The sequence below is a fragment of the Panthera onca genome, chromosome B1 (assembly GCF_046562875.1).
Source record: "Panthera onca isolate mPanOnc1 chromosome B1, mPanOnc1 haplotype 2, whole genome shotgun sequence".
NCBI classification, from domain to species: domain Eukaryota; kingdom Metazoa; phylum Chordata; class Mammalia; order Carnivora; family Felidae; genus Panthera; species Panthera onca.
This window is the reverse complement of record NC_138342.1, coordinates 179,634,054-179,648,321: the sequence shown is the minus strand read 5'-3', so window position 1 is coordinate 179,648,321 and position 14,268 is coordinate 179,634,054. Positions and strand designations below refer to the sequence as shown.

Genomic DNA, 14,268 nt, shown 5'->3' with positions numbered 1-14,268 from the left:
GGTTGTTTTCCTGCAATTTCTGAGGACATAATTACCCGTTTTGCAATTTGTCTGCAAAATATTTTTGTGGGAATAAAAGTGAATGTTTTTAAGGAAAAGGAATAAATTACTTTGCCACTGATTCTTGCTGTATTTAAACAGGCAAATGAAGCGAATTCCTATAGAACAAAACAGAATATCCTACGCATTTCTGAGTGAACATGTCTAAGAAAATATGCAAAACAAGCATAACCTATAAAGAGAGAAAACGCAAAATAAATTGTAGTGCTTTGTTGTTTACCACAAGACAAAAAAACAATTTTTTTTCATAGAATGTAAGATCTTTCAGTCTATCATAGCTGCCCACTGATTGAAGGATTGCCTTTCAAAGGGCCTTCTTAATGGTAGTGTTCTATGGTTCAGATTCCAAAGAACTAAGAGAAAAAATAATTTATGTAAGTGAGGGACATGGCATATTAATAAAAATAGCACATTAAAGAGGAAAAATCATACTCCGTTTCTAACTAAAAGCATCAAGAAGAAATTAGATCAACTAAAATGTTTCAATTGTCATCACACAAAAACGAATTCGGATATGACATCTATTACTTATAGTACTGTTTGTTAGCAGCTTCTGTGTGGTTGGTGTAAGTTTCTAAAAGGTGTCCAGCTGAGGTCCCTCCTGTAAGAAAGCCATTCTAGCAGTAGACCAAGAGAATCAACATATGTCTACAACATTTCCGGAAGGCATGTCAAAACCAGCATTTCCCCCAACCATGTTTCACGTCAAAAGCATAAACAGACACACACACAGTCTGAGCTCCCACACACAGCTTTAAAAGACCTCAGTAAGACAAAGAAAATTATTTTCTCCCCTTTTACTAAAAAGTTTTCTCTTTAGTGGCTTTTTAAAGTTGAGTTATAAAACCAGATCAATTTAAATGAAAATCTTTACTTGTGGGGAACTCCTAGAGGGTCAGTATAGCCATTAAAAAAAAAAAAAAAAAAGATTGTTAACTTATCATTTGAATATCACAAAGAATAACAAGACCGCGAATGATTTTTTTTTCCCTCTCATTTGGAAGTTATTAGTAGACTTCCCTTTGTTCCATTAAGAAATGAGAGAAGAAAATATGAAGTTACAGTGAACCCATATGGGCAGCAGGAAAATCGTATTTAATTGCTTTATTGCCAGAAATGTTAAATCACTTCCTGAGGATATAGTTCAAATGAAACATATGGCAACTATTAACAAAAACCCCTAATGAATTCAAAAATATGCTTTTTATAGGAGCTTTCTCATAAGCAACAGTCATGCATGTTATTTAAGCCATATATATGAATATGTATTTGCTATTTTAATTCCACAAATGTTTGCTGAACACCTACTCTGTATCAGTCTATACAGCCACTTTGCACAGACTGTCTTGTTCCCAGTGCAGGAATAGATATAACACTATAGAAGCCCAAGACATGAAGCCCAAATCTAGCCATGCCTCTTCTCTGAAATGAAAGGCAAAAGACATCTTCTGACCAATGCCTCCTTCCCAAAAGTTCAGTGCCCAAGAAAACCATTGCATTTGCACCCGGGTAGTCCTAATTACCTACTATCTACCCCCTCCTTTTAATGTCCCCCCAGCGATGGTGCTTATCATTGCCAGGGAGCATTCACTGCATGGGAACTATTCTCTGTTGTCGTGTATCTCCTTCAGTTGGATTGTGAATTCCACAAAGAAGAAGACTTTGCCAAGGGTTTCTGTACATAGGATGATGTGAGGCATGTAACTTAGGAATCAACAAATAGCTCAAATTAATTGAAAATGAAGTGTCAGCATTTATAAAATTTACTCATAAAGCTTTCCTAGAGAGACAGTTCTCCCTCAAATTCAAAGATAAATCAGCTGAGAGACTTTCAGCTGTTATGGCTGGGTACATTAAACTTTGACTTTCCTTTCTTTAATCACACAGTTATGTCATGGAAGGGAGCCTTGGTGGCTTAATTAATCATGCAGAACATGGTGAGATTCTAAAGTAATAGGCATTGGCTACATGGAGACTAAAATATTTTTGCTTTATAGCACAACTCATTGCTTAACATTTTATTAAATATTTACTTATACGTGCTCAGTTATATACTTTGTAAACAAATAGAACAAAATAGGAAGAAGGCCTATCACTGGTCAACCTGTGATTTGGGGCAACACATTCACTTTGTCTTAAATGCCTTGGCTATAAGAAGAGAGAGCTTACTTAGATAATTTCTAAATATCTCACATAGATATTTCTGCACACATATTTCACGATCTTGGCGTTTTATCATGGAATCTCTCCAAATCTTTCTCCTCCTTTGTTCCAGAAAGACTCTGATTAGTATTTTGAAACTCAGTGTTAATGACCTCAGAGGCCAGCATGCCAGTGGTTGTATCCTGGCTTCCATCACTGACTGTGACCTTGCATAAGTTACTTTCCTTTCCAGGACTCCATGGGGTTGTTCTAAGGATTCAGTGAGTTTATGCAGGTAAAAGCTTAAAACTGTGCCTTATCCATATTCAGAGCCTAGTAAGTGTTAGCTACTTTTTCCCCCTGAGGCACTTTCTCCATGAACGCCTTTTAACTGCTTATCACCAACATTTGCAGTCTTGTCACTGGGAGGGTTTCTGTTCCTTCTCAAAAAAGGTACATAAGAAGTAAACAAATATCACCAAAACTGTACAATAATTTTCCCGTAAAGGGGGGGGGGGGAGGGTGAGCGGCTTTCCTATAGTGTAGAATCTCAACAGTTTTCTTAAAGGGAAGGAGAAATAGATGGTCCTGCTATAAATGAAAGGATAATGAGGAAGATAACACCTAAAGCCTATGAAATCCCTTCGATGCCCTGGTTTCTGGTCATGACCCTGCACTCTGCCATTTACTCACCTGATATTCTCCTCATGGCTGGCTGCACCTGCGCCAGGAGGCAGAGTCAGCATTCGTGCCCAGAGGACAAGAAGTGAACAACTACATGTAGACAGATATTAGGTCAAAATATACTTTCACTGTAGATTAATTTTACCAAAATAAAACCTCCATTTTTTACCCATGGAGACATTTTCCCCTTATTTGAAAATTGCATCATTCTCCAAATTCTGTAAGTTCCAAAGGTGAGGATCATAGCAGTTAGTATCTCACAAAGAAGGTGGTATCTTGATATTTGATATTTTTGGAAATGAAGATTGATGCTATTTCCTCCCTCTCTCTTTCCCTCTCTCTCTCCCTCTCACTTTCTCTCTGTGTCTCTCTCTGTCTCTCTCTCTCTGTCTCTCTCTGTCTCTCTCTCTCTCTCACACACACACACACACACACACTTAAAACAAAACTAATCACCCATTTAAGCCTACTAGCCTACTTCTCTTACCCCAACTCAGGACTTTGTCCCTGAAGAGAGGGAGAGACGTCAGTTGTAGACATCTTGTTTGGTCAGTGGTTTGGGGTTAAAAGGTATGAAATCCTAGTGGGTCAAATGGATCGAAGTCTTCCAGTACAAGTTAATACTCTCATGTTTATGATATTATATACGTGAATAATTGAGGTGAATGGGAACCAGAAGTTCAACTTCCTTAATTTGTTTTAGAATATCCACAGAGAGTAGAACTAGACATTTATACTTTAAAGTCTTTTGAAAACATCTCATTTTGAGCTCTGTTTTTTAAACAGTGATAGTGATAGATGATAGCTGCCGGGAACTGAACTTCTAGACCTCTCATATCGGTAAATTGACCCACTGGCCTAATGCCCATAGAAACAAACAGTAACAGCAGCTACCTTTTCCTGAGGACCTTCAACGCTTTATAGAAGCTACTACAGTTGGTCCTCTCAGTGACCCTAAGAAGTAGATGTGATTGTCCCTGTCTAATAAAGGAGGAATCTGAGCCTTGAAGAGACAAGGCAGAGATTTGAAATGCCCAGACACCCACCAAACTATTTTTTCTGCCTCCAAAACAGGACAAAGAAATTGAACTGTAAACATTTTACCTAAATTCAAAAAATGTTTTTGGTTTTATTTATTGCCAACATCTTTTTCAGGGTAATAGGAGTTTTCAGAGAAGAAAAGAATTACATGATGATTGACAATTATTGTACCTGGATCTAGTAACTTTACTGATAGTTCCCCAACTCTCATTTTTATTTTTTTTTTTTATTTTCAGCTTTATTAAGGTATAACTGATAAAATTATAAGATATTTAAAGTGTGCACCATGGGATTTAATATACACATACTTTGTGAAAGAATTTCTACCATCTGTTTGATTAACACATTCATCACTTCTCATGCTTACTTTTTTTGGGGGGGTGGGTGAGAACACTTAAGTTCTACTATCTTAGCAAATTTCAGTTATCAAAAAAAATCAATTATACAATACAGTTTTATCAACTATAGTCACCATGTTACACATTAGATCCTCAGACCTTGTTTGTCTTATAACCAAAACTTTGTACCCTTTTATCAAATTCTCCATATTTCTCCAGCCCTTGGCAACATCTCTACTCTCTGATTCTAGAAGTTCCACTTTTTTTTTTTAATTCCACATATAAATGATACCATGCAGAGTCTGTCTTGGTCTGGCTTATTTCACTTAGCATAATGTACTCTAGGTCCATGTTATTGCAAATGGTGGGATATCTTTCTTTCTCATGCGTGAATAATATTCCATTGTGTATATACCGCATCTCCTTTATCCATTCATTCATTGATGGACACTTAGGTTGTTACCATATTTTGACTGTTGTGAATAATGCTGCAATGAACGTGGAGGTACAGCTATTTCCTTGAGATCCTCTTGTCATTTCCTTTGGATACATACCAGAAGTGTGACTGCTGGGTCATATAGTAGTTCCATTTTTTAATTTTTGAGGAAACTCCATACTGTTTTCCTTAGTGGCTGTGTAATTTACTCTTCCACTGACAGTACACAAGGGTTCCCTTTTCTACATATCATTGCCAACACTTGTTATTTCTTGTCTTTTTCTTAATAACCATTCTAACAGTTGGGAGGTGATACCTCATTGTGGTTTTGATTTGCATTTCCCTGATGATTAGTGATGTTGAGCCCCTTTTCATGTACCTGTTGGCCATGTGTATGCTTTCTATGGAAAAATGTCTATTCAGTTCCCCTGCCTGCTCATTTCTCTACTGCTGGGTTCTATTTAATATTTGCTCCATTTATGGTAGTTCATTGTATTCCTAATAACATTTTGATGTTTCTTTCTAGTGATAACATAATTTTTGTGGCTTTTTTTTTTTCAGGCTATTCCAGGTATTTCAGAGAAGGAAACGGCTGGTAAGTGGACATTTGGTTATGTTTTCCCTCCTATTTTCCTATTTTAGAATAAAATTCCATCTTCATGTAGACATTTTATTAAATATCAAAAGTGTATAAATCTCATCAATTTCTAGGCAAATGTTATGATTGAATTTCTGAAAAATCTATTTGTTTTGCTCAGAATGTAAGAAAAAAATGTGGTTTTCTAACAGAACGTTACATCATGTTAGAATAAGATGTATGCTTCCTGCAGACTTACTTGTAACCATAACCACAACTTTTTTTCTTGAGGAAAAGAATTAGATGTTGTTTAGTGTACCAGGGAACAGCCTTTGGAAATCAATTGTCAATAATCATCAAGATTTATTTTTTCGTCTTAAATAGCTTACAATAGTAGTCACAGAACGAAGTGTACTTATTTAAAACTGATGCTATACCATTAAAAGTATAATTTTGAAGCAATATGAATGATTGTATGAGAAAATTAGAAAATGTATCTATGCTCTGGGCTATGATTATAACGCTTAGCAGTACCATGGGAAATGGATAAAGACTAAGGAGAAACATGGAAATGTGAAAAATTAGACTTGGATTGATAGAATCAGGTGCTTTTCAAAAATATCTTTTGATTATCCTCAGTACTGTTTTATGTTTTATGTATAATAATAAGAATAATCTTTTTTAAAAATTGAAGATATACTACCAAACTTGAAGCATATCACTTAGAAATTTGGTGTTTGTGACTTTGTAAGAACCACGTTAAAGTTTATGCTATCATCTAAATGATGTCATGACTTAAATGACCTCACACGAAAGCATTAGTTTGTCTGATAATTTTTATATGGAGGATGTTCTCTTTCTAGTTCAGTGACCTTACTTTTGCCACCGGGTAGTTTTCACAAAAGAGCTTTCATAGTTTGTATCCTTCCATGAGCTTAACTTTTCTCTCCTGTTTAGGCTATATCTGATTTCTTGACTCTAATATGTTGAAAGGTAGCCCTTCAGAACAGAAGGAAAATACTGAACTGGCAGTTTGAGAGAAAAATTGTTCAATTTAACAAGGCAGTGGTATTTAACGGGTTCATAGCATGTAGTAAATGAATTCGAATTATAGTTCCAGTGCTCTAATACCTTAAATAGATGTGTTAGTATCTAGCTGGTGGGACAAGAAATAAATGGTTAAGTAACATTTACATCACAAAGAGAAAGAAGGTCAAAGTCATGCTTTATCTTGGGTTGTGACAGTCTCTGTAATTTCCAAGAGTAGCTGCAATTTAAACAAAGTTTATAACAGCAAAGTTGCCATCTTATTCCAGAAGGTCAGCAAATTCTTTTACACCCTAAGGAGAAAATTAGGATGTGAATTCTTGGCTGGGGGATGGGGCAGGGGAAGGAGGAAGGGATAGAAATGCCACTGTTTGAGGGAATGAAGAGCCAAAGAGTTACTTTTCCTTCTGCCATTTAAATAATTTTGGTTTGATAGGGAGAAGCCTTCAGTGTTTCAAGCTTCTCAAATATTTTAAAGATAGTTTTATTAGAACAGAGAACTAATTAAACAAGAAGCATAAATATAATGAAACCACCACTTTTTATCATGATCTAACCACAAAAAAAAAAAAACCAAAAACATGAAATGGTCACTCTTTAATGATTTGAGTCATTTCTATAATCCTAGGGCACCAATGAAAAGAGCTGATAAATTCCATTCCAAAAGAGGTTCCACAAGGTGATCTGTGAAAATAAGGTCTACCCATTGATACATATGACCTATCCAGGCCCCCAGATGTCTGACCCAGGATGGACTAATTTGAACAGAACCTGGCTTCTATATATTAAAACATGAGAATAATTGGAATTTACTCCAGCATGGATTTTGATGCAGATTTCTTGAGAGTGTACTGATTAGTTTAGAAGGAAATGTAATTTTGTTTGATAATTATAGGAAAGAAATTATTTTTTAAGAATCGGTGAATTTATGTGTCAAGATAAAGACTTGTGTTTGAATATTTTATTAATAATGGTAACAGATTCGACAATTAAAAGAGAATGACTTATTTCTAGTTTTAAAGGACCATAATGGCCTAAGCAAACTGGTTCTTGTATTACTAAACTTTATTATGCCCCATTTAAAATATTTTCAGTTATATACAAATGTATTCCTCTTTATGAATCTCTGTTTTTAAGCTCTGCTAGACAGAAGAATGGCAGTGAAGGCAGAGGACCTACTCAATCTTCTGAGGGTTAATTGAGCTCGTAAATAGGATTAAGCTTCATTCCCACCCTGAGGCCTGTCATTTTTTTTTTTTTTTTCTGTCTTGTTAAATGAATGTAGCCTATTGTTCCATATTAAGAAAGTCTATTTTTAATCTGTGTGACCTCTCATCCAAGCCAACTGGAACCAATCCCACCAGGCCTTGTGAAGCTCTTAAAAAAAAGAAAAAATCATTTTGGGTACATTCCATTAATAATTCTTGAGATACAGTTGTGTGGTTGTTTCTGTGTGTGCTTTAAGTAGACATCTTCTATTCTGATCCATGTTGCTATGTAAATACAGCCTGGTGGAATTAATCTTGCTGCTCATCTTCCACCTTGTGATGACAAAAATCTCCAAGGGGAGACACTTTTGAAAGAGCCTCCTGTTGGTTCATTCATTCCAGAAATACATATCGAGCAGCAACATATACTAGGTGTCTTTTTAGGTTCTATCAAGGAAGCAGTTTATGAATAAGGCATGTTCCTTTCCCTGAAGGAACTTAGTCTCAATGTTTTATTGGGCCAGCATCTTCCTTTTCCTCTTCTCAATTGAGAATTTCTTAAACCACCTTATTCAGAAAGCTTACCAGGAAAAGAATCAAAGTATCAAAATGTATGTTCTCAGGATCTGAAATGGGGTGCAATTAATTTATTTTAAAAAATCATAATTAATCACATAAGTATTCGTGTGTAATTGTATCCAACACATAATATTTTCATATAACTCCCTTATACCACCAGCATCTGTATTGCCCCTAAAGAGTGGGCCCAATGCCATTGGTATACTTTCTAGCACATCTGCTTCCTATCTGTGTGGCCTTGAGCAAGTTACTTAACCTCCTCATTTTCCCATTTCTAAAGTATAAATAAAGAAGCTGCCGTGTTGTTGTTGTAAGGCAACAATGCTTGGCACAAAATAGGCCCTGAAAAAAATGGTAGCTGTTTTTTATGATAATTAGTTGTGCTTATAACTACCATGTGTACAAGCCAAATAGAAGCTAGCTGTGTTACTACTGCCCATGTCTGATCCAAGAGCTCTTAAATGCTTCCTCAGGGCACCAATTAACAGTTAAGCAGCCATCCATGTGGAAAAAAGAGATCACTTTCTCTGTAAGCCTCTGAGTGAGTTACTTCAGACAGAAGTTATCACAGCACACACAGAGTTGGTCATATTTTAACCTGTCGTTAGAAATTCCTGTCTCTATTAGGGTGAAGTTCTCTCTTGTGAACAGATAATCTTCAACTTTCACAGTTTGTCCATGAGAAATGTATACCCTGCATCCTATTTTCCTAGGACTATATTATCCACTACATCCCTAGTCCCTGGGGGAATTGGATAGTGTCTTCCCAATTCCCACCCCTCCTCCCTCACCCCCTACACACAGTCCTGTCAACACTGCCTTCTAATCAACCCTCGTCCCTTCTCCCTGCCATTGCATTAATGCAGTCCTCCACTTCCCATGGACTTTTGCCACAGCAACCAGAACTGGTTTCCCTGACTCAACCTGTCATTACACCAGTCTACTCTCTACACTGTCACCAGAGTGATGTTTGAAAAGCACCACCTGATCGTATCAATTTCTGCTTTAACTTTTTCCTCCTCCTGGCTCTCTACAGGGTAAGGTCAAATTGCCTGCATCATACCTGGCCATTTGTAATCTGGAAGCAGTCTAATGTATTGTGCTAGATAATGTCCGTTTTGTCACCCAGATCTACTACTTCTTGTCACCTCTGTGCCCTGGAGGCTGACCAGTGTGGACAGAAAGAACCAGGGGACTGCCCACCTTTTTGTCTTCCCTATTCCTTCAATTCCCTTCCCTGTTCCTTCCCTATTCCACCAATAAGAGGAGACTGGGAGGAGAGGAAGGCAGGGTGTGACATTGGGGCTGTGGAGTTGGGTAGTTAGCCCCCATCTGTTTCCCAAGGAGTCCCTGCCAGCTTCTCTTAGGTGACTCTTTCCACACAAGTCCCAGGTACTGAAAACCATTCTCTCCTCTGGCCTTTGTGGCTTCCCTAAATTTATATATAATTCTGTTACTAAACTTTCCTCAGTTACCCAATGTAGCATCCGTTTCCTGTGAGGGGTCTCACCAATATACCTACCAATATTTTCTCCCCTTTCTCTTCCTTTGTGTTGGTTTGCTGGTTTGTTCATCCAACTTCAGCCATCTCATACAGCTGCAGAGCCCTTTCTAGCTCTGTGTCTTACTTTTGCCTGCATCATGCAACCACCTTTCAAAAATATAGATGATAGGCAGAGATAGAAAAAGAGATAAATGGCTTATTCGGAGGGAAAAAGATATGGACATTCATCCTAAATGAATATAATTTCATTTAATTGCGTGGGAGAGAAAAATGTCTACACTGATGATTTAGAATGTGTCCTCTATTGCATAGATGCCTATAAAATTAGCATTGCATTTTAGTCACCCAAGTGTGACTGAGCATATTTGAAAAGTAGCGGTATAAAGTAATATGAAATCTCTCATTCTAAAGTTAAATCACAGAACACCTCGCAAATTTTGTCAGAATGCATGGCAGCTCTGAAAAATAGACCATTATTATATTAACCAAAAATGGCAAAGTTTTTGCCCTGAGTGTCTTGAAAATTCTGCTTGTTTTATTAGATCCAACAATATTGTCTCCTTAATGAATTACTTCCTAAGCAGAGTTAGTCATTGATTTTTCCGTGCCCCTAGAAAACTCTGTGTTTGTTACTGCAATCTTATTGTCTTGCTTTGTGGTATGCCCTCATGTCTAGGCCATGAGCTTTTCTAGATAAGGAATATTGTCTGTGTGCCCTATAATTAAAACAGCTAATAAGCACATAAGTGAGTGTTCTGTAAATACATGTTAACCAATAAATTATAACTACAAAGATGCTTTGACTTCAATCTTAATGATTTAATGTTAATACAGTTTAAAAATTTATATAACTCACTCTCCCCCCCTCCCATTACTCCTACTACCCCTATAACTGCCAAATATTTCAGCTGGGTAATTAATTAATGGTGTTATTTGTGGACCTATCTCATACACATATGTAAAGCGCACCATTGAGAAAGATGACTTAGAATCTGACTTTGTTTGCATTCCTTGGTCATTTTTCTTAGAATGTTTGTACTCCTGCCTTTAGGTTAATTTGTTGGCCAGAAAATGTTAAAATCAAGATAATGAATAATTATAGCCTGAAACACTTGTGAAAGATAGCTTTCAGAAGCATATAACAGATTCACAGTCTCTCCACATTTTGTGTTGTGGCTAGTAAGGCAGAACATAGAAATCAAATACTTCTTTGTGACAAATGTGTGAGGGGAAAAATCAGGGTTTTCATAATTTCATTCCAAGTTCCTTGTAAACACACCTAATAACAAAGCCCAGACTTGGTGCCTTTTGGTATTAATTTTCTCGGCTGCCTTTGATCACTGAGAAGAGAAATACAGATGACAAGAACAAAAACACAAAAACCCAAAACTGAAATGCAAAGATATTCCCCCTTTTCCAATCTGATTATCATTGCTTGATTCAGGGAATTATCCCTGTGATGTATTCTGCTCTAAATCGGGTTTCAATATCTACAGATATTGGGATTTAATGAAAGAACAAAAATATGACCGCTCTATTTCAGTTTTCCTTTGAAACATTCTGCTCCATCTCATGTCTCCATTTTAGTACAGATCAGACTGGTTTTAGTGCTGTCTCACTAGACCGTAAGCATCTTGAAAGATGGAATTTCGTTTTATTCAACTTATACTCCCAATGTATGACATTACAGTAGTTGCTTGATATTTGATATATAAATGAATAAACAAGATCTTTTTTAAAAAAAAATCAACAAATGCTTTACTCCATACATGTAATACTCCCAGAGCCAAATGCAGAATCTTATCATTCTATTCTAAGTGAAGTGCTTTCTGTGACTGCAAAGACCCCCAGCTGTTTTACAGGGTTCGGCAGGATCTGAAAATTGTCTTTATCTGGCCAGGCTGGGCTTTGGCCAACATTCCAAACTCTTTATTCCCTTTCACTCTCCAAAAATGAATTTCATTATTTTTATACTAGTAGCTTATAAATACTCACTTGCTCCACTTTTCTTAGTATTATGGTCTCTGTTTGCTTGCTTTTTTATGAGGAAGGAATTTAGGGTATGCCCACACATAACCTCTCAGTTTCTCTGAAACCCAATGTAAACCGATCCATGAAAAGTTGGCTGTGGTTGACTGGGCTATTGAGAGGAAACACATTAGCTTTCAGGTATCAAGGAGTTCATGAAAAATATAAGTAAGCTATTCTTAAATGCCAAAAATCTTGAATTCATAGGATATTTTTCAGTACAGGTAATTTTCTAAACCTGTTTCTAAATGTTCTGTTGGTATTTCATTTATTACCAAGTAGGAAAAGTAAATCTAGTATGTCACCAGAATCAATCAAACATATTTCCTTTCCTTCCCAATGATATTTCAAGCAGCACAGGTACGTGATAATTTCTCTTTAACGCGTTGCAATTTGAATGATTCCCCCGTACTTGGAGTGGCCTTCTCAGGTCTCACCATAGCCAAAGGTGGCTGGATCTTTCTATGACATGTAGTGATCCCTGTGATGTATTCCTGTTCATGAATTATCTTCCCTATCAGGCTCGGAGCTCTTGAAGGTATAAACGCCCTCCATTTTATCTTTGTCACCCTGAACCCAGTGTAGGATCCTTGCACAGGCAGATACCCAAACAATAGTTTTGAATCATGCATGCACTACATTAATCTTAAGTCTATCAACCACCATAACTCTTCACATGTGACGAGCTTAAAACTTCTTCCTCCAAAAAGCCTTGCGCACATTCTGTTCCCTGCTTCATCCCTTGAAAGAATGGCTATCAGGACTGGGAAGAGGGAGCGAGGAACTACCCGTGCATACTAATGAGGCAGTTTTGCATTTCGGTATTTTAATTGACATTGACCTTTTATCACTAGAAAAATTAACGTGTCCTTCCAATCTTCCCTGAAGAACAATTTATTAAAAGGCCCCTTTCCATCAGTTTTGTTTTACAGAGCAATAGAAGAACTTCCACATAGTTTGAAAATATTATCATTTTTAGATGCCCTCAAATATTTACTTTTACAGAATTCACAGTGCACAGTTTGCAGTTCAGTTACTTTTATTAATAATATGAATACATAGACAAATATGTATCCACAAGATAGTTGTACATTGATTCTACCTTCTTAGGGAGGTGCATGTATTTTGGAAAGGTACACATAACAAATATTACTTTGACCTGAGTGTGAAATGACCTACCACTCTGCTGGTATGACTGTGCTTTTCTTCTCTCACTGACCCTCCTTTGGTTTGAAGGACTCTGATTTGTTTTTCTAGAGGCAAAACTTTGAGATCAATATCTCTCCCAGATGGATGCATAAATATTTCTATTGTAGACTAAAAATCACATTTTGAGATGTGGTTTATCTAAATGAGAAATCCAAGGCAGTTATTAACAACCATAACGAATTTACTCATGTCCAAGACAAGGCTGGTGCCCATTTTGTTGTGGGAAGGCTGTGCCGAACACCAGTCTGGCTATTTCAGGAGAATGGATCATGAATTCAAAAAGCTATTTTCTCCTGATTACTGTAATCAGATAGAAAAGATTTTATAGGGCGCCTGAGTGGCCCAGTCAGTTGAGCATCCAACTTCATTTCAGGTCATGATCTCATAGTTCATGAGTTCAAGCCCCACATTGGACTCTGTGCTGACAGCTCAGAACCTGGAGCCTGTTTGGATTCTGTGTCTCCCTCTCTCTCTGCTCCTTCCCCACTAGTGCTCTGTCTCTCTCCACCTCTCAAAAATAAAGAAACATAAGTAAGTAAGTAAATAAATAAGTAAGTAAATAAATAAGTAAATAAATATTTTCTAGAATTCTAGGAGTGATGTTTAAGCAAAATGATCCTCTAAAGCCCCCACTTACCCACCACAATGGGGTTTTGATTTTTGTTTTAAAATTTTGTCTAACCAGAAAACACATTCCAGTGACTTCCAACTGCTAACATTATAAGCTTCTTTTTAATATAAATGTTCAATCAATTCTTTCCTAGGGATTTAAGGAAACTAGTAAATGGAGGATAATAGTACAGTTCTTCACTTCTTTAATTTACCTTTTTAAGTCTCTGGTCTTCTTGAATATATTTATCCAAATATTTTCCCTTCTGTGCTATGATTTCCTGAAAGGCAGACATTTTCTCTTCATCTGCATAATGCCAGCCTCTTAGAAGGTCTTTGACTTAATGTTTGTAGAATGAATGGTTGAATGAATAATAACAGCAAGCATTTACTCTGTGCCTGCACTTTCCTAAGCACTTTATAGATACAAACTCAATAAATCCTCTAGCAACCCTATAAGGTAAGTGTTACTGTTTTCCATATTACAGAGAGGAGGCACCTGAGATTCAGAGGTTGCCTAAAATACCCAAAGTCACACTTTGCCCGAGGCAGGATTCAAAGCAAACAACACAGACTAGTATGCATGCTCTTAACTACTATGCTGTATGCTGTATGTAGTGGTTAAATGCCAAGACTCCTCAGGCTGATGAATAAATTTTTCCATAACCTGACCTTGACCTTCCTTCCCAACCTTATCTCCCATCCTCTTCTAACATGTACCTTCCGCTGTAGCCATGGTAGCAACAACACTTTTCCCCTAAATTTGCTTCTACGTAACTTGACCTTTGATCCTCCTATTTCCCTTC

The 14,268-nt window shown here is 36.8% G+C and overlaps 1 protein-coding gene across 8 annotated transcripts in view; it reads left to right on the top strand.

Moving 5' to 3' along the window:
• Positions 1-14,268, top strand: part of DLC1 (DLC1 Rho GTPase activating protein) — a 514,092-nt gene that overhangs the window by 295,421 nt on the left and 204,403 nt on the right. For all 8 annotated transcript variants that reach the window (XM_078445401.2, XM_060653097.3, XM_060653095.3 and 5 more), the window contains one exon: positions 5,263-5,296. In XM_078445401.2, coding sequence (XP_078301527.2) covers positions 5,263-5,296 — 34 coding nt within the window. The remainder of the gene's footprint in view (positions 1-5,262; positions 5,297-14,268) is intronic.